At 40.4% G+C, this 19,395-nt stretch overlaps 1 protein-coding gene across 1 annotated transcript in view; it reads right to left on the bottom strand.

Moving 5' to 3' along the window:
- Positions 1-19,395, bottom strand: part of LOC109476570 — a 39,465-nt gene that overhangs the window by 18,538 nt on the left and 1,532 nt on the right. Inside the window, exons 3-34 of the mRNA XM_019777554.1 lie at positions 18,945-19,033; positions 18,104-18,235; positions 17,642-17,749; positions 17,193-17,296; positions 16,899-17,031; positions 16,090-16,213; positions 15,641-15,769; positions 15,049-15,124; positions 14,648-14,777; positions 14,076-14,197; positions 13,727-13,846; positions 12,970-13,161; positions 12,051-12,154; positions 11,467-11,646; positions 10,992-11,112; positions 10,230-10,412; positions 9,754-9,831; positions 9,184-9,312; positions 8,554-8,834; positions 7,919-8,087; positions 7,364-7,506; positions 6,980-7,058; positions 6,520-6,673; positions 5,825-5,931; positions 5,337-5,510; positions 4,760-4,954; positions 4,102-4,231; positions 3,877-3,905; positions 3,320-3,599; positions 2,806-3,050; positions 1,174-1,345; positions 492-721 (exon numbers count right to left, since the gene is read on the bottom strand). Coding sequence (XP_019633113.1) covers positions 492-721; positions 1,174-1,345; positions 2,806-3,050; positions 3,320-3,599; positions 3,877-3,905; positions 4,102-4,231; positions 4,760-4,954; positions 5,337-5,510; positions 5,825-5,931; positions 6,520-6,673; positions 6,980-7,058; positions 7,364-7,506; positions 7,919-8,087; positions 8,554-8,834; positions 9,184-9,312; positions 9,754-9,831; positions 10,230-10,412; positions 10,992-11,112; positions 11,467-11,646; positions 12,051-12,154; positions 12,970-13,161; positions 13,727-13,846; positions 14,076-14,197; positions 14,648-14,777; positions 15,049-15,124; positions 15,641-15,769; positions 16,090-16,213; positions 16,899-17,031; positions 17,193-17,296; positions 17,642-17,749; positions 18,104-18,235; positions 18,945-19,033 — 4,642 coding nt within the window. The remainder of the gene's footprint in view (positions 1-491; positions 722-1,173; positions 1,346-2,805; positions 3,051-3,319; positions 3,600-3,876; positions 3,906-4,101; positions 4,232-4,759; positions 4,955-5,336; positions 5,511-5,824; positions 5,932-6,519; positions 6,674-6,979; positions 7,059-7,363; positions 7,507-7,918; positions 8,088-8,553; positions 8,835-9,183; positions 9,313-9,753; positions 9,832-10,229; positions 10,413-10,991; positions 11,113-11,466; positions 11,647-12,050; positions 12,155-12,969; positions 13,162-13,726; positions 13,847-14,075; positions 14,198-14,647; positions 14,778-15,048; positions 15,125-15,640; positions 15,770-16,089; positions 16,214-16,898; positions 17,032-17,192; positions 17,297-17,641; positions 17,750-18,103; positions 18,236-18,944; positions 19,034-19,395) is intronic.

Here is a 19,395-nt window from a genome sequence, read left to right as displayed (position 1 = left end):
TCGTAGAATGCCAAAATCAAAGGAAAAAAGACAAAAATGTAAAGAAATGAATTCGAAGAGTAGATTATTCGCCATAACATATCCTGTGCCATTTGTTCAACCTTCATGACCAGGTAGATTTCATAGTGAAAGCAACTTTTTTTTTTGCAAAACTTTTTTTTTTATTTGCACGCGCGCATCAGTTTTGGGGTTCCCAGAGGATGTCATCCATATAATCAAATCAACATGGCGTCAATACCAATTGTTTGCTGGGTCCCAGCTAACATGCAGCTTCTGAGACCTAAGTTCCTGTGTCTGACCTTTTGGGTCTGTGGTTATGTAATTCCCCCAAACATGTGTTGGCACTTGACTGTACGAACACACAAGCACATACGCGTAGAAAAAAGACAGTTGAACAATGGATAGGCGTATTTGCAGTGTGAAAAGCGTGAAAATAAACACCGCAAACATTTCAAGATATACAGTTGGTACAGAATGTAAGTCACACTTACATGGGTGGTTCTTCCACACGCTATCATATCCTGGTGATCACAAGGGTTAGGAATACTGAGATGATGTCCGGCCATGGCAGACAGACTTGACCCTGACTTGTCCTCCAGGACGGCAAACTCGTATTTCCGGTGACGTAACGTCGGCCAGACGGCAGACAGCATCGTTGTCTCACTGGTGTAGTCAATGTCATACTCTGTCCAGTCTCCGTTCAGCTCAAGTGTGATGTTAGCTGTTGGATGAAATGAGTCTCGTCAAAAACGTTCACTGAATTATTTTGTTGCGAGCATTTCAAGTGCAATCTTATTTTAAGCTGCTAGATGGCAGATCAGCACCCTGGAAAGCACCTTCTACTTCTGAAAATCATTTATGCTGGAGATGTTCATTTTAATCTTTAGCACACTGTCAGAGAATTCTCTACAATTCGTTCACAGGAATATAGTAGTAAATGAAATTTTAAGGAATTATGAGAATGCACAAGAAAACAGTTACTCAAGCAATTTGATAGATTTTGGTCATGAAAACTCTATCAAGTTGCATATTAAATAATTTCTTGCATATTTAAATACATAAATGTCTAACCTTCATTAATGAATTTTGAGAATATTTTCCCATACCCTATCCAATACCCTACACTACTGGCTTCGCCCCTAAGGCGTTGCCAAAAACTTAACATATACTTACGGCGAGTGTCTATGACTGTTGAGTAGTTAAGCCCTCTGTTTGTGTCGGTTTGTTCACATTGGACGATCTCCGCGGAGACGGACGCTGACAGCCCGGTGTGGGCGTGGCCTCTCACCACCAGACTAAGACACTTTGTCAAATCTTTAGGCAGCCCGGTCACAGAGAAGAAGATCTGAAGAGGAAATTACATTCAAAGAGGTCAGAGATAGCAGACGTCACACCCTTACCCAAACTAGTTTGTGACATATATAATCCAGTCATACAGGCAACTAGAGTTCCACGATCTCATACCTTCGCCAAATGATGTTAGCTTTTATGATTAAGAAATTATATATTAGTCCCCCTAATTATGCAAATAGGATCCTCAATTGCATGAATTATATCTGTTGATCATATTCTCCACCAAAAGACAGTCTTATCTTAACAAAGAATGCCATTATGACATTTTCTCATAAATTATGCAAATGAGGTCCTTATTTGAATAAGTTATGTTTAATTATGTTCACCTTAACTTAACTTTCAAACACCCCAAGTATAAAATTCCAGGCAGTTACCACTATGCAATTATAATATTTTCTCATTAATTATGCAAATTAAGTCTTCATTTGCATAATCGATATCTGCCTGTGTTTCTTTCATTCTTAATAACATATGTCACAAGCTTGAACTTCCTATTATGGAATACAGCTGATAAATAGAATTTCCTCATTAAATATGCAAATTACATCCATATTTGCATAATTGTAATATCATTATGTCAAGCATCACTCAAGCTACATACATACCAAAAATCACGATGATCCATCAATCGGTTCTTGAGTTATCCCCCTTTAAACATTTGTCCATTAAACCCCCCTGCAGTTCTAGAGAAAGCAACTAGGGGTCTCAAACTCATGTCACTTTATCCCCAGCACAAGAGCTATCTACCATCTAAATTTCGTCACCCTAGCATGTCTGGATCATGAGATATCAAAACCGGAAGTTCTGCTGCAGTACCATGACAAGCCGCCAGGTGGCCCAAAATCTAATCATTTTGAGGTCTCATCAAGACCTACCCACCTACCAAGTATCAAGACAATCCATCAAGACCTTCTCAAGTTATCGTGTTGACAGACACACACACACACACACACACACACACACACACACACACACACATACACGAACGCCCCTGAAAACATAACCTTCTTGGCGAAGGTAAAAATAGGGCTAGCATAGGATATAGTTCTTGTGAGATTGTAAGACCATGGAGGAGATCTGGGGAGTTTTAGATGCGAAGAACATTTTTAGAGACCTCACCTCCTTACCCATACTACTTTGTGTGAAGAAAACTACACTAGGAATTACAATTTACTAGTGAATTTCTTGGTTCTTCAAAACTTTTAGCAAAATTTCCTTAAGCAGTCAAGATGAAAAAGGGCATGGAGAAAAAAAAAGGGTATTTGAATTATTGTAAAGTACGAAATTATTCTTATCAAATGGAATTTCTCTGGAAGAGTTCAAGGACCCTTTTAGACCCCCCCCCCAATGCAAGTCATGTTAAACTTTCCTTTACTGTTGGTAACTTATTGCTTCTGTGCTAAGTCGGAAGCTCAAAAACTGGTCAAAATCCTCTCTTGCAACTGTACTCACTGCTGTTTCATTGGTAGAAGTTGGAGTGACTGTTGCCCAGTCAGTCAGTAATTTTCCATCCTCTGAGTCATCAGTAACGGCCCAGTCATAGAAGTTCATGACGTCATCAGTAGGGTAGTACAGGTCACCGAACTTGTCAAAGATGACGTCAGCACTCCTGGTGCCTGAATCTGGGTACGGACTGGTGACGTGAAGAGACCCGGGAAAGGGTGGATCTGGAGCCACCAGGAAGCCGGAACTGTAGACTGAAAAAGGAGACATATGACTTGTTGTTAATGGGGAGCTGTTTGTTTTCGATGTGTTTGTCTATATGTTGGTTTGTGTTTCAGCAGTTACTTCCACATGGTAGGCACTTTGGGGATACTGACTGGACAGTACCTTCTACTTTAATTTGCATTTAATTTAGCTCAATACTAGAAACACCTTTATTAAACTGGGACAGGGGCTGCTACAGACTACCATTTGAAAATACTTATTTTTTCCATAACAATACGCTAAAAAAACACTGTAATACCTGGAGCAAAACAGCCAGCCTGGTGACAGAACAACACTTTGGACTTGTAGGTGATATTTGGTTGGAGGTACAGATCTACAGCCAACCCGTGAACTGCCATGCCCAGGTTCACGTAGTCCTGCACCACAGTCTCCTCCCCCTCTACTTCCTGTATGATCGCCCATTGGACGTTGGTCACGTGGGCAAGATTGGCAGGTGGGATGGACCAATGAGCAGCCGCGGCTGCCTTTGACGTCTGGTAGATTGACGGTGACGAGTCGTAGCATGCTGAGCGGATGGTCTGCATTGAAATAAATTGATATAAAAGAAGGTATGTTAATTTCTTCAGAATGAATTGGTCCTGTGTCATTGCCTCCATGTATGGCTATTTTTTTTATAGTGTATGTCTGTGTTTGTTTATGTTTTCGGAGTATTTTTTGCATGCTAGGCGTGTGAAAGACACGTGCAGGAACTAATAGGTCAACAGATCCAGAATGCTCCAAGAATAATCACGAATGAAAAAAAAATCACAAAAACTCAAGATGTTTCAAACAGGTATGGGATCTTCGATTTCTCACCTGTATTTGATGTAGCTCATCATGTTGATCTGAAACAAGAAACAAAACTATTAGTTTAAGTGAATTTCTGTATTGATGACATTATTAGAAAGTTCCGATGAATATACTGCTTTACATTTATGATATAATACACAATGGAATACTAAGCTGAGAACATCTACATGCTAGAGCAGTAAAGCCTTTACTGGACCCTTTATTATCGTGTTCTCAACGTACAAAACCTACCCGAACATTCCAGCCCGTCCGTGACGACCGCTCCTTGAAGAGAGTCTCCGTCCTGCAGAACCGTTATTCCGTCCGAGGTGACGGTTGTGTCCCCGAGACTGTTACTGGCCTTCACCGTGATGTAATACGTCTGAAATAGTAACATCAACCAACATTCAGCCACCACCCTTACATTAACATTGCAAAGCTTTTCAAAGTTATCATCTATTCAAAGAAATAACTGAAATCAGAAATATTGTGCAAGAAATTTAACAAAAAAACAACAACTTTATTAGAAACGTGGAAGGGAATGTGTGGCGTAATTTAAATGGGTATTAGACACAGTCCGCCACTTCCTGAATTCCTCCACGTATCGCCCAATTACTCCCATTCAGCTACATGTATATATTGTTGTGTCACGTTTACGCTAGACCTCCCTGTCAATCATCTGTAACCAAATATCCACCCAATCTTCCTGCAACTGTCGATAAGTTGTAATACACACAAACCCACAGACACACAAACGTACCCAAAACAATACGTGTACCCCAGAGTGGGTAGCCTGGGTACCATCCGGATTTTCGCTACGCAACGCTCGAAAAAATGGCTACAGAGTGGGTACCTGGAGGTAAAAACTGCCCCATATTAGTATGAAACCTTTAAGAAATGTTTTCCCCACCTGGAAGGACGTAAGGCTGAGTCCAGTCCTGCTCCACTCCGTGTTTTGCCCAACAGAAGTGAACCCAACCACGTCCGTACCACCTGGTGACGTCCCGGCTCCCACCTGGTACGAGATGTCCCGATGTTCGTGTAGGAAGCCGGACCAGCGAGCAGACAGCGTGGTGGCCGTCGTCTGGAAGTCTGCATCTGCCGGCTGAATGACAAAACACATGTATGGTTTTGTAAAATTGAGATATCTTGTTAAATTGCTCCTTGGCATCCAAAGGCATGGTGTCATACCTATTGCACCATAATCAATAAGATAAAAAAATCATAAGACAGGAGCCTGTGGATCATAATCAGAATTTACTGCGTTCCATTATTAACGGCAAGGAGGCCCAAGACCAATAAACAACTAGCAATGTTGTGTCCCACCTGAAGATAGTCGTAGACAGGAGCCTGAGGGTCAGGGTTGATGTCCTCTACCACACCAGCAGTAGGCACGCCCTCCCACCCCCAACTGTCGCCGAGAAAACATACAAACTAAGCAGTAGGCCACCCAGAACAATACTTCCCTACCCACAACGTATACCCACCTGGAGATAGTCGTAAACAGGAGCCTGAGGGTCAGGGTTGATGTCCTCTACCACACCAGCAGTAGGCACGCCCTCGTAATGAACGTACGGAGAGGACGTCACCACGGTGGTCAGTCCGGCAGTGTCCGTAGCCTTGATGGACATGTAGTAGGTATGGGTGCCGTGTATTCCCCACTGTAGAGGAATGGAAGATCACTTGGATATCATTCTGATAATACTACTGTATGTTAAACTGAGGTATGCTCAGTTCATCCTTTTATGCTGGAGTAGAACAGGGTATTCCACAAGGAATTATTATGGGACCACTACTCTCAACGTTATCATAATGGGACATGCATGCAGTAAAATCGAAAAACAAGAAGACTGTATGCTACATAAAGCTTTTTGTTCCTGCATTGCTTTGTTCAGGTATCATCATCATCATCAGGTATATATATATAGAGAGACGTAAAGGCGCACGGGGCTAGCAGATGGGGAAATGAGTATACCTGTATGTTGTCCCTATGAACAGCAGTGCAGCCAGATGCACCCCCACAGGGTCCCTCACTGGTTATGGCTGTGTACGCAGCAACGTCTTCCTTCCCAGCCTCATGGCCTAAGGATAATGTAGTGTTATTGCCATCAGTTGATAACACTTTCAAAAGTTACGAGTCATTCATTCATTCATTCATTCATTCATTCATTCATTCATTCATTCATTCATTCATTCTTTTAGCCAAACTAAAAATAGCTACTAGCTCAATAACTTGAAATGCATTCACTCACTCACTCAGTCACTCAATTCACTCACTCACACTCACTCTCATTCACTCACTCACTCACTCACTCACTCACTCACTCACTCACTCACTCACTCACTCACTCACTCACTCACTCACTTACCCACGTGCACGCACCCACCCATCACCTTGCATTCATGGCTGATCAAAGATTTTGTGTTTACTTTACAAGAACACTATGCGATGATTCTGTTACTGAAGAAAGCATTGTGCTGTAACAGTTTCACTTGTACTTGTAAGTATGACAAAAATGACATTCGATACTGCAAAGCTTTTACCTACAAATGTAAAATATGAAATTATTATAACATTTGATGCTGGCATGTGCACAAATTTTACTTACAATGTAAAATATACAATGTTGAGCCTATAACAATTTATGCCCATAGGATTAAATCTGTTACCGATGGCATATTCATATGTAAGCCCAGACGAGTCCTCGTCATCTGAAAACCCGTTGGCTGGCCATCTGCCGACAATGTGGTCTTCCTCCACGGAAACTGTCACTTGTCCAGAAAACGTCGGGGGTCTTGCATCAACAATGATTGGGCCTATGGTCTAGGAGAAGACGTTGGTATAGAAATAATTTATATGAAAAAGTACAGGGACATTTGGATATACCGCATATCTAACGCTGACTAACATATACATGATCATGACTTGTGTATTGTATACGTGTGGTGATAAATGACTGACTTAGCATGCTGAATGTTAAATTGCAGCTCAAAAAAAAATCTTAAAGCATTCAAATGTATTCAGAGAAATTCCTTCACTCTGTATTAGTAATGTGCAATGTGTGGAGGAAGTTGCTAGATACGAGAATTGACCAAGCTCTAGTTGGGTAAAATCAATCAATCCGGTTACCTTTGTTGTTGACAAGCCTGCCTTGTTTGTTGCTGTTATGCCCAAGTAGAATTCTTGGCCTTCGCCGAGACCAGAATGCCTTGAGTAGAGAAAAGACACACAAATTAAAATATTCACTGCTGGTAGGTTTTATGACACACGTTGATAATTCAGGTTGTTCTTATATGTGAAAAGCTACTTGTATAAGTGCAATATTTTTACATTGGGCCTACCTAGTTTTGAAGACATAAAACGTCAATCAATACTAGTTAGGAATACTTTAGAACAGACATGCATATGATAGCCAAGATCTGCGAATGTCAGAATACTTGTTACAAATAGGTATAGGGATAATTTCAAATGGGACAGTAGAGTCTACCAAAGACTCATTAACGTAGTTCTTACCTAGTTTTGAAGACGGTATGTCCGTGAGTTGAGGTGAGGGGCATGATGTTTGGACTGGAGGCTCCAGATTCAGTAGAACTGAGGCCGACCTGGTAGTCGTTAATCTGACTCTCACCGTCAGAACCGTTCCAGTACACAACCAGCTGGATTAAAAGTGAATGAAAAATTTCAATTCTAGGCTTGCAATTAGTAACAAAATAACAAAATGTGTTACAGTAGCTTTTATCAACTTGGAAGGAATACAACATCGTCAACATTTGAACTTGCATTTCATAACCATTGAGATTACTGTGCATCATCCATTGTATACAATAAAGAGTAATGGTCCCATAATTATTCCTTGTGGAACCCCTAATGCTATACTAACTTGACTAGTGGCCTCAATCCTCAGCATACAAATAAGGATATTGAACAAAGGCATGGATGTATATAATATGTGGAATGGGTCAACGTGTGTTTTAATATTAATAATTGTCAATATCAATAATCATTTTCTAAAGGTTTTTGACAAAAAACTAAATATATGTAAGTAATTACACTAATGGGAAGACTTACATGTTTGTCTGCAGTGACGAAGAAAGGGGTTGGCAGACTGCCGTCTGATTCGCACGCCGCTGATGTCGCCAGCCTGACAGTCTCTGGATCATCGTACTGATCAGCGTTCACGTCGACAACTGGGCGGTCTGGGAAGATGGTGGCATCGCCGAGCTGCAAGGCTGAGGAGCTGTAACAACAGGTGCCATGGTAAGGGCTGTTGGCTTAGAATCTAATTACTCTGGGTTTGAGCAGACCCTGTACGTTGTTGTGCCCATGACCAGTCACTGGCCATGAGTTAAGTGGATGCTACTTGCTACTTGAAAGTGACATCTGACATGTTCAAAATCAAAAAGTTGCTTGTGTAACTGTTTTCTTAATCACATTACCTGGATGTCTAAATTTCATCGTTGAAACTTGACACCTATACATATGTTCTCACTCCATGGTGAGAATGAATACCTAGCTTAACTGACAGACTGACAGACTGTTGCAAACGTGGCACAGACTAGACAATCAGAATCTGTTATCCTTCAATTAATTTCTTTATAACTTATAAGGCATACTTGAGTAGTTTTGAACCTTAACATCCAACTTAAAGGACAGCATATTGCATCAATATTGATCAATTGATTAAATCAAAATAAGCCAATCACCTGCAAGCAGAAGATGGACTGTCAACAGCAACTTTCCTGAGCTGGTTGTCCATCATCCAAACGTTGCCTCCGCTGTCCTTAAAGGCTCCCGTCCTAGCCCGGATGTTCTCGATGACGATGTTGGTTATGGAGGGCGGAGACGTGTCGTACAGAATCCCGTCAGAACACACCGGTTCGGAGGCAGACAAGGCGCGGTTAAAGGCGACCACGGTGCAGTAGTACGTGCCGGGGGAGGACGCCGTGAAACTGTGCTGCAGCTCGGTGGTCGTCTTCTCAGTCGCCTGCAAATTTTGGTTCATTTACGTAGAATATGATTATCACTAATATTATAATGCATATAATCCAGATCCTGTAAGTTAGAGTCTTTACAGGTGTAAAAATAACAAAATCTTGTAAGAATACCAAATCCTTTAAGATGACAAAATTTGACAAAAATCTACAAAATGTAGAAATTCCCTTGGCAAATTGGAATTTTTTTCTTTTGCAAATCAAACATTTGTTTCTTCATTTTTATATCCGATTTGACTAATGATCAACCATGTACAATATCTGGTACCGGTGCAAATTTGCACAATAGGAATATGGACATGTATCATCTGTTATGAGTAATTGGCCAAATTTAATACTTACCGTGTCTGGAACTGGAATTCCAAAGTCACTTGCAGTCCCACACCGGGTGTCGAAGAACACTTGATAGCTTATTATGCCGCTCTCGTGGTCAAAGAATCCTTCCCAACTGAAGTGCATGTTTGCATCACTCTGGAAGATAAAGATAAAAGAAATAAACAACGATTTAGGGTTCTTTTATTAAAAAAAGTTATAATCAGAAGGACAGAGAATATCCCACTTCACGTGCTGTACTTCCTTCTATACCAGCTAGTAGCCTTGTATTCCAGTAAATAGACAAGTTAGTTAGGGCAGGGCACTCTTAAAAATAGTCAATCAATCAATCAATCAATCAATCAATCAGTCAATACTGAATTTCGCTTTGCACTTACTAAATTGGACAGTCACAGAAATTGTTAAATAAAATTTGTAAATCAAAGACGTTCAACTTAATCTAGCAGTAAAATAAGTCCAGAAAAAACAGTAGTTTTCATGCACAATTTTATTTTCATATTCATATTAAACTTACTGCCTCATGCAACAAGCTGAACATAACAGATATACCATTTGAACAATGAAAATCATTATAAGCACCTGAAAGTCGATGTCGGTTTGGCCAGCATAGTTGTCGGTGACGTGGCCTGTTTCTGGAGGGCTGATGTCAATGGTTATCTAATGGATGGAAACAAATCATGATAACAACTGATGTTCTGGGCACTACAGTTGTAGCAGGCTAAAAGGTACCCCTGGCGAAGAATATACCCGGGGTACGTTCTGGTGAGGGGTACATTCTGGCCAGCTACACCTCAGGGTAGCAATTTTTTATGCCACCCATGTGCAGCAGTCTTTACTAAATATAGAAGAATGCAGTCAAAATGTTGTAGTATTATTTACACATTGCTGCCTTCGAAAAACTCCTGTATAAAAAAAAATTGCCTTCTAGTCCTTATATTTCAATCCTTGTTGCAAGGCCAAGCCTTAGAAGAAACATCTTCTGGCAAACAGAAGCATTCGAGAAGAAAAAAAAAAACCTTTGTCTTAGAGACAGTTTAAGGAAAATTTTCACTAACCTGGAGTCTATCGGTGGTGACCAGTCGAGCTCGGTTTGTGACGGTGACGTAGAAGTAGTAGTCACTGTCGTGTTCTCCGAGGGGAATGGTCATCTTGGAGGCATCGGGAACTATCTCGTACTTGGTGATGTAGCAGGGAGTCATGGGGGTACACTGGCAGTTTTCTGCTGCACAGGAGGCTTCCTGAAATGTGACAAATCCGTAAGGAATGGTACTCACAACTTGCTGTTATTTAATGTTTATAGAATGTTTAACATTATAACATAGCAGTACTGTACTACAAGTTACATGTAGATACAATATTATAAAAATAAATAAAGGGAGCATCATTGGCTTTCTTGGGCCTTTCCTCCTCAATATTATTCACAATACTGATTCATTGACATGTACGAATATGATGGTTTTATATTGAATTATATTCTTATCACTCGTCACAGGCACCCAACAATCTACAACTCCCTCGTCCAGTCACGTGACCTGGGTGACCTTTGACACCTAGGTCACGTGACCCCTCTTATGAGCTGAAGAAAGATGGCGGATGCCAACTAAAAGCTTCTCTGAGCTGGAATTTTGTCGTGAGTACTGTCTAGTTAAACTCCTTCTTTCAAGAAATGAAATACTCTAACTTATGTAATATTCTTACTAGCGTATTTGATTAGGAATAACATATCTACATGTATTTTGTGTTGATAACTTTACATCATTAACATAGCATTTCTTACCGATGGTTTTGTTAAGAGCATGTTGTATGCGTAAACTTACAGGCTCAACCTGGACAGCCAAGTCACCACTTCCATGAACAACAGACTCGTCCGCCATGTCCACTAACTCCCAGGAAATAGTGTACAGGCCACTGTGGATGTCGTATGCGGTGAACTTCACCCTGTAACCAACACGGGGAAAACAACATTACAATGATGAAGCACATTATCAAGGTAACCAATATTCAAAGAAATTTCAACTCTCAATAAAGTGCAGAGATTGCTTCATGACTTTAGGCCACACCAATTCATTTGGTTGGTCCTCGGACATTTTAGTTTTAAAGATAGCAAGCAGACATCATAAAATGAAGGGGCTAGGAAGAAAACTTGAATATGACTGTATTTACTACATAACACTGAGTCCACCAATGCATCAACCAGATCATCAGACTTTGCTTTCATTAGTTTTTTCCAGATAACCATATTTAAAAAAAGATCCGAGAACCAATAAATCAAATTGGTGTGGCCTTACTTACAGGCAGTCATATAGTTCTCTGGCGTTGTGGACAGTTATGCCTTCCACGCCATTTTTCTCCAGCCAGAAGTCTTCTATGATTGGAGGAGAGCTGTCGATGTGGATGGATACATCGTCTGTCTGTTGGTTTCCCACGATGTCTGTTGCTCTGGTGTAGACTGTCACAGTGTCACCATCCTCCCTGAAAACGTAAACACAATTTCAAGATTACAAGAATTTGGAGCCCATGAAATATTTAGATCCTATGTGATGATGACTATGTTGTATTACTATACTAGACGATAATGTTACACATTTTATTTATAAATAGATGGTAGTTAGCAATTAGAGATAAAGATACAAGTGACACGGACAAAATCAGCCCTGTCCTTGGTGCTGAAGTTTTGTATCACCATTTCCAAGTGATACAAAAAATAGAAATGGATGTATTATTACCAAAAAGATTCTTTAAATCGGTTATGTCCTTGGTGCTGAAGTGATACAAAGTATAACTTATTCTTGCTGAAAACGGCTGTATTATTACTAGAATTAATGTGATCGCTTGTGTCATACAACAAAAAAGAATATTTGTACAAAAAGACCCACCTGGCGACTGTAAACGACTGTGTTCCTGCATGTAGATCATCCACATCTGTCCATGTTCCCGGTTGTTTGGTGGTGCCACCAGCATGGTCTACATGGACGGAGGTCTGAGGGGGATTTTTACTCAATTTAGATACCACAAAATAGACCATCCAAATTCTACTACTGGATAGATAACGGACTGACATTACTTTCGGAAACTCTGAGTGACATCACTCATCGAAACACTCATTGTGTGGTCATCACCACTAAAATGAACTAACAGAACTAGTGCACATGAGGGCCTTAAAAACGGTCGAAATGTTAACTAGTTCTGTTAGCTCGTTTTAGGTATTTAGTAAGTAGCTAAACAAGCTAGTAAGTATGCAAGCATTTTATGATGCTTAAAAATCATCATGGGCATATTGATAACACATACAACACCATTAAATTTTATACATTTTTCCTTTCCTGTGATTAAGAATCATTATGTTCTAGTAATAGTAGTTCATAATTACAACGAAACTTGTGCCTGTAGTCACCTCTACATAAGGGCCACCTAGTCAATGTGACCACTTTTTGGTGGTCCTTTAGATACACTAGCACAAGCATTAAGACTCCAGGGATCCTGTCTTATGCTGAGGTCACATTTCCAAGCCGGGGCCCGGCCGGGCTCTTCTGATTAACGAAAAATCAACAAATTTTATCAAGAATATATGCAAATAGTTCAATTATTAATGTTTTTCATGTTTTTGTGCTTTGTTGTCGTTAATACAATATTTTTCGTTCCATACGATTGCCCGGCCGGGCCCCGGTTTAGAAATGTGACCTTAGCATAAAGTAAAGTGACCACCTATCCACATAGACCAGATTTTATCAGTCCCTTGAGTGGTGTTCTTAGGCAGTTTTGACTGTGAAAGTTTTTATGATTAGTCCCACTTACCTCAAACTTCACAATGCCCTGTTCGTTGTCAATGGGCTGCCGAGACCTGTCCGTAGTGTCCACATCGTCATAATCATTGTCCAACAGTGGGAACTCCCGGATGCCGTTGAGAAACTTGCCGTTGTGGTGAGTGTGCTGAATGAAGTGGTCTTGGTATTGGAGAACGATTTCTTGGTCAAGGTTCGCTTGCCACTGTTGGTTAAAGATAGTCTTGTTTGATCTCATCCTAGTTCTGCATGCAAGTAGTTAATATGTAGCTTAAAAATCTGTTTCAAAGTAAATCAAAACACTTCCTCATCTTTTGTCATCTATGAATCTTTTAAGTTTGTAAAACAAGAAATCGGAAAGTCTTGACCTTCAGGAAGTGTTTTTTTAATGCATGGGAAGAGGAGAGGATTGTATAATGTAATATAATTGGGTATTACACACAAACACGTCCTGAATTCCTCCAAATACCAACCCACATACTGGGTCACTTGCATCGAGTAGTAACTAAACACCCACCCACTCTCTCAGCTATCTCTGCTAGAGAAGGATACACACAGAGCCACACAGACCCACCCAAAGCATCTAGACCCACCCAATACCTCCGGTTATCTAATTTCAGGGCAAATCTAGCAGTGAAATATGTTGGAACCGAAGTTTCTTCCTCAAAAAAATGAATTAGATATGATTTTGACAAATATCTATACCAAAACACACAACGTCGTAGATTCAGATAAGGCATTTTATATTTTAATGAATACCCATTACTCACCACAAAATCAGTCTCCTCCAGAGCAGTTGATAGCCACATGTCTCCAACCTCCGCCAGGCCAGCCTCCTCATCAATGGTGATATCCGAGCTGTCGTCAAAGATGAAGAACCTACGGGCCCTCTGAAAGAAGCCAAAGACATTAGGTGTTCATTATCATCTTTGTGGTACCACATATTTTTGTAACATAGGTGTTCACGAGCATTTTGTGATGCCACATATTTTTGTCAAAACACACCCAGTGTTCATTAGCATTTTTTGGGATGCTGAAATAAAAAGTTGGTTCAAAAGTGGACTTTTCAAATTGTTCTGAAAGTAGTTTTAATTAGCTATAAATGATACTGTTTGTCACCTTGAGGTTTCCAACTTCGTTCCCACCAGAGGCGTCTTCGACGATGAGGACCACAGAGAACACTCCTGGGTCCTCCCCTGCCAGGTTGACTGCGTACTCACTCACGGTGGATTCTAGGCTCGCTGAGTCAACAAAAAAAGTTTTGTAAAAAATTCACTTATGTTTAATTGAATGGAAGGAAACCCAATACATTTCTTGACAAGAAACTAATATAACATTTCAGACCTCTAAGAGACTTTAGATTTGTGGACTTTTATGACCACCCAATTTCCTGTGTCTGACTTTTTGACCTGTACTTCTCCTGTAAATCTGCACACCCATGTGCTGTAAACCTACTCGTATTGTTTTCCCATGTCTGATAGGTCATTCTGCCTGGTCCTGTCAATCTCTCTCCACTCACATGCTATCAACCTACATTGTATTCTATTTGAACAAACAGACGCACAAACGCATGCTATCCACACCGCCCTTCTTTAACAATAATATGCCTATACATTTGTACATGTCTTCAATAGACATTCTAAGAAATGCCACTATTACAACTACCGGTAGCATATCATTAAAAGACTTACCCTCATACATGGCAGTGAAAATTTCCCTCAGTGTGTCCCCTTGTGTATGGTCCATACGGTAAACCTCGACGTGATAGTTCTGTATACCAGACCCAGTGTCGCCCCATCCACTCCACCTGGCTGTGGGACTCTAAAACATAGGGTACAAAATTTGTTTTTGGCGATGCCTCAGGGGCGGAGCCAGCAGTACATTACTCTTTGAGTTACATGACGTAATGTCAATAAAGACAATATGCTCCTTCACTGAGATTAACAATACAGCCATACAGTAAATTTGAATACATCCTATCGCCATTGCAAGATACTGTGAGCAATATTCAGCCTTTTTATACATACGAAAAAGAGATACATGTAATTGAAATGGTGAAAACTAAAATGGTTATTCCTCTGAATGATCCTACCTGTTTTGTGAAGGGATCTCCAACGTCCAACATCTGCTGGAAGGTCCCTGAATGAAGGGGTGTGGTGGAGTCATACCTGAAAACAATAGCAGCATACATACATATTAAAACTTGTTTTCCATTATGTCAATACAGGATTTTAGGTATATAAACCGCCGAAAGAAGTGGAGAAGTGTAGACGACCGTCTTCCAAGATGAAAAGAGCCTAAGACAAGATTGTAATAAGACTAATATTATAGTCTATCCCTGAACAAGGCTGACGGAGTTAGCCAAAAATTTGGGTCCCAATTTCTTATGTGTTAGAAGATAAAGTTTAGCCATTCGCTATAATGAAGTATACCAACACAGATTAACTTTCATGCTAGAATTGTAGTAAATTACAAATTTGTTAAAGCAAGTCTCTGAGCGTTATATAATTTTACTTCTTCTTAATAATCACTTTTGGTTTTTGGAGTCTAAATTTCTGGGTTGTAAACTGGTCTATTTGTATGGCTAGTAGTGGTTACATGCATAGGTGGATAGTTGAGTTTATGAGTAAGTTAAGTGAGATCCAGAAGTATAAAAAAATGCACATGAATTCGAGGTTACTCACTTCCACTTTGCTCCAGAGGCGTCTGTGGCGTACGGTCCGTCGGTGAAGTACCGGTTGTGGTTCTGCCTCGTGTCAAAGTCGTGGTACGTGAAGAAACCACCTACTTTGGCCCTAATTTCAATTTCAATCCTAAAGACGGGTACAAAATGATTGAAAATATTGTTTTAGAAATGTTGCATGATTGCTTGCATGTTTCCCTTTTGTAAGTAATTTCAATGTAAATTACAATAGGAAATACCCATGCATGACAACTATATGACTAAAAAATTATGATTATTTCTAATTCGGTAAAAAAACTTTAGGCAACTAGGCAAAAACATGGGTCAACAATGTTAAGAGATAGATAATATTTAATATAGATGAGATAATCACATGAGAAAATATACACATGGAAATAAAGCAACAATGTCAATGGGTAGAAATATAATCACAAGAATGATTTTACTCACTCATCCCCGTGGACGATGTTAGATGACCAGGTTTGGTCGTTATCGCATGTTATGGCTGAGTCCAGGGGAGGGTTGGTCTTACTGAGAGTGACATCACAGGGCACTGTACCACTTGTCACAACCGCTGTAAGTGAAAACACATTAGATAAATATATATTTGCTTTATGATAATTGAAACACAGGGTATTATAACACCGCTCATGATTGATATTGTATATTACAAATTGTTTAAGTGAACATCTTAGTGGGTATAAAAGCAGGCGAGGTTTCAAGTCCCACTTATGACACCATTTTGCAATGAGTATGTGGCAGGATACAGATCAAGGTACTTCCTAACTATGCAATCTGGATGGGTTAGTACAATTTGAATCCCACTTCTGACACCATCTTGCAATGTGTGTAAGAGATGACACAGACTAAGGTACTACCATTTAACCTGGAAAGGTTGGTAGGGATCACGATAGTGTAACTTCGTCTTCGATACCCCCAAATAACCCAGCGAGGGGTCCGTTAGTGGGGGGGGGAGGCCAAGGCTAAGGAGGGCAGGCCCAGAACGAGTTCAACATTGGTAGCCAAAACTAAAGGGCCGGGTAAGGAGTTCCACTGTGGGATGGTACGGGAAAAAAAAAGAAAATCTGTAGGTGTCGGTCTGTGTATTTATAGTCCGGTATTTGAGTGCGTGACTCCCTCGGGTACGCCCCTGTGTGGGCTGCAAAAATTTGCAAAATCGTACAATCATGTCCAATCATTCCATATGATTTGCATTGGTAGAATGACATTGAAAGGTTGAAAAACCTTACACGATTTACCTCCACTTCTCTTGTGGCTCCAGGACACCGTACTTTCCATGATGCCAACTTTGAAAGCCCGGATGTAGGAATAGAATGCAGGGTTCGGCCGAGTGTACGAGAGGGCCCATTCAAACTCCAGTCTGGTGGGTACCTATAATAGAAAGTAATGTAATTATTTATTTGGACTGCATGAGTAGAGAAAAAGACTCTTTGTAAGCATTACCAAAATTCCTACATTACTGTTGTTAAGTCCTGAGATCAAGAAATGATACAGTCATAATGTTGATTCACTTATTTGAATACTTGGGATACCTTGTTGGTCCAGACGTCCAGATTGTCCTTGTCTAAATCAGACACTCCACCAGAGTTGTCGTGCAGCATTGCCAGCCAGTGCATGAATTCAGGCTGCTGCTGGACTGAAAAGGAAGAATTCTAGATTTAGTATGTTTGATACAAGATCATTTACCTGCTCCAAGAATGTTATATTTTTTGTGTTCCTTTATGGGTGCATTTGTTGGTTCGTGGACAGCACTACTCATTGATAACAAGGTAAGGATGGATCTTAGTGATATTTGGTAAGATAGAAGATATGTGTCAGTAAAACAAAGGTCAAGTTTGAGTACTAGTATGCCCCCTGGTGACTTTCTATGGCACTGCAGCTTAAAAAGTATCAAATATTTCATATATCAAAAGCAGCACAAGTTGAGTCTACATCTTCTTTGTGATACCTTAATAATTGCATCAAAAAGCAATGAACTTACTAGTTGTGCAAGAAGTGCCAGTGAAACCGGAAGTGCACGAGCAGGAACCAATCAGCTCACACGTTCCAGGGAAGCACAGGTTACTGTCACTCCTCCACGAACAACGCTCTGTTGAAAGAAAGATTCTGATTGGTCAGCCAACCACATTGTACTCAATGACTTAAACTTCTGATTTTCCAAAGACTTATTTCTTCCTTAAGAATCCATTGCATCAAGATATCTTCAGAATACATGAATACATTCAGGCAGATGAATTAGATTGAAATGCCTTTTTGGTCTGGACGGGGGCCGCCATAAACTTCCCACACCCTCTGATCCACTGACTTTACCGATGCAGTAGATTGCTAATTCCTTTAATTTGCAAAGGACGGCGATGCGTAGTTGAAACTTTGTGTACTGGGCCTTTCTTAAAGTTTACAGTTCAATCCTAACTACGCTTGCTAAAATAAATTCTGTCCTTACTGTTGCAGTTCATTCCGGAAGCGTCGTACGCCCTTGCTGGCTTGCCGTCGTAGGTTCCATGGTCGTACACGCAGCTTGGACACTGGTCGTTGTCGCACAAGTGAGAGTTACACAGGGGGTCGGTACAGATTCCTAGAGATATACATTCGGAACATAATGAGCCCCAGGCATACGAACCAGCAAACTGCTCTTTCAACGAAAGCTCAGCGATAGCAACGGTTGCTATAAGATCTCTCGTAGATCGACATCAAATTTGCTGACAATAGAATTTTAGAAACAGGTAGCATCTAACGACACTGTTAACTGCTACTTGTTCCGAATTGTTTATGTTCTTGTGAGGGCTGGCCCTTTATAATAGCCTCCGGCTAGTTGGGCAGTCCTGGCTGTATACATATGTCTTATTCAGCCTAATAAATCAAATCAAATCAAATCAAATCTATTATTATAGTTAAATGTTTGCTACATTGGCAGACAAAAAGGTGATGTACATATATATCAAAGATAAAATCATGTGGCATTGATTTTTTTATAATTAATGCATACTACGTGATTTAAAAAAAAGAACATGCACCAGAAGCGTAAAGCTGATTGTGTAGTGCCATTTCACTCCATTTCGCCCCATTTCGTTTCATTTCGTAATCTCTGCACACCCGTTACTTCTGTATTTAAAACTTTACAGTTCCATTCCTAATATTTTGCCATCTATTTCATTTTATTGTGTTAATTAACACATGTACATTTTTTTTCTTTTTTTCGTTCCATTTCGTTCTATTTCATCCATTTCTCGGTATTACTTACTTTATGTACACCACGCGCGTAATGTCTGCTCCCTTATACTTACGAACACATCGGCTCCATGCGTACTCGTAACCGCCACAGCAGTGATAAGTCGTCTTGGGGCAGGTGGTTTCCCGGTACCCTGTTCGGTACCTGTTGGGGAAATATACGTTTTCACCATTGTGCCGATTCGAGTTGTCAATACCAAATATGGCTTGATCTCCTTACGCATGAGCCAATCAACAACGTCGTCTCTCTGAACGTAACGCACCCTACGTTTACACAAGAATGGCTTGTACAGCTGGATATATAATGTGTGCCTACTTCGGGGATAACTGCATGCAGTAGAACACGTACCTCCGTAAGTTTACCGTTGTTTTTCTTTTCTTATGTGGTGGCCCCCATGTACGTATACCCAACGGAATTGTGGGAATTGATGTTATACATGTACGTACTTCTACAGTAGCTGTAATGACCAAATAATGTGTCCATTCTAGGGCGAGCTTCACCGCCTC

The sequence above is a fragment of the Branchiostoma belcheri genome, unplaced genomic scaffold (genome assembly GCF_001625305.1).
Source record: "Branchiostoma belcheri isolate BF01 breed outbred unplaced genomic scaffold, Haploidv18h27 scaffold38, whole genome shotgun sequence".
Classification (NCBI taxonomy): domain Eukaryota; kingdom Metazoa; phylum Chordata; class Leptocardii; order Amphioxiformes; family Branchiostomatidae; genus Branchiostoma; species Branchiostoma belcheri.
This window is presented reverse-complemented; position numbering and strand designations above follow the sequence as displayed.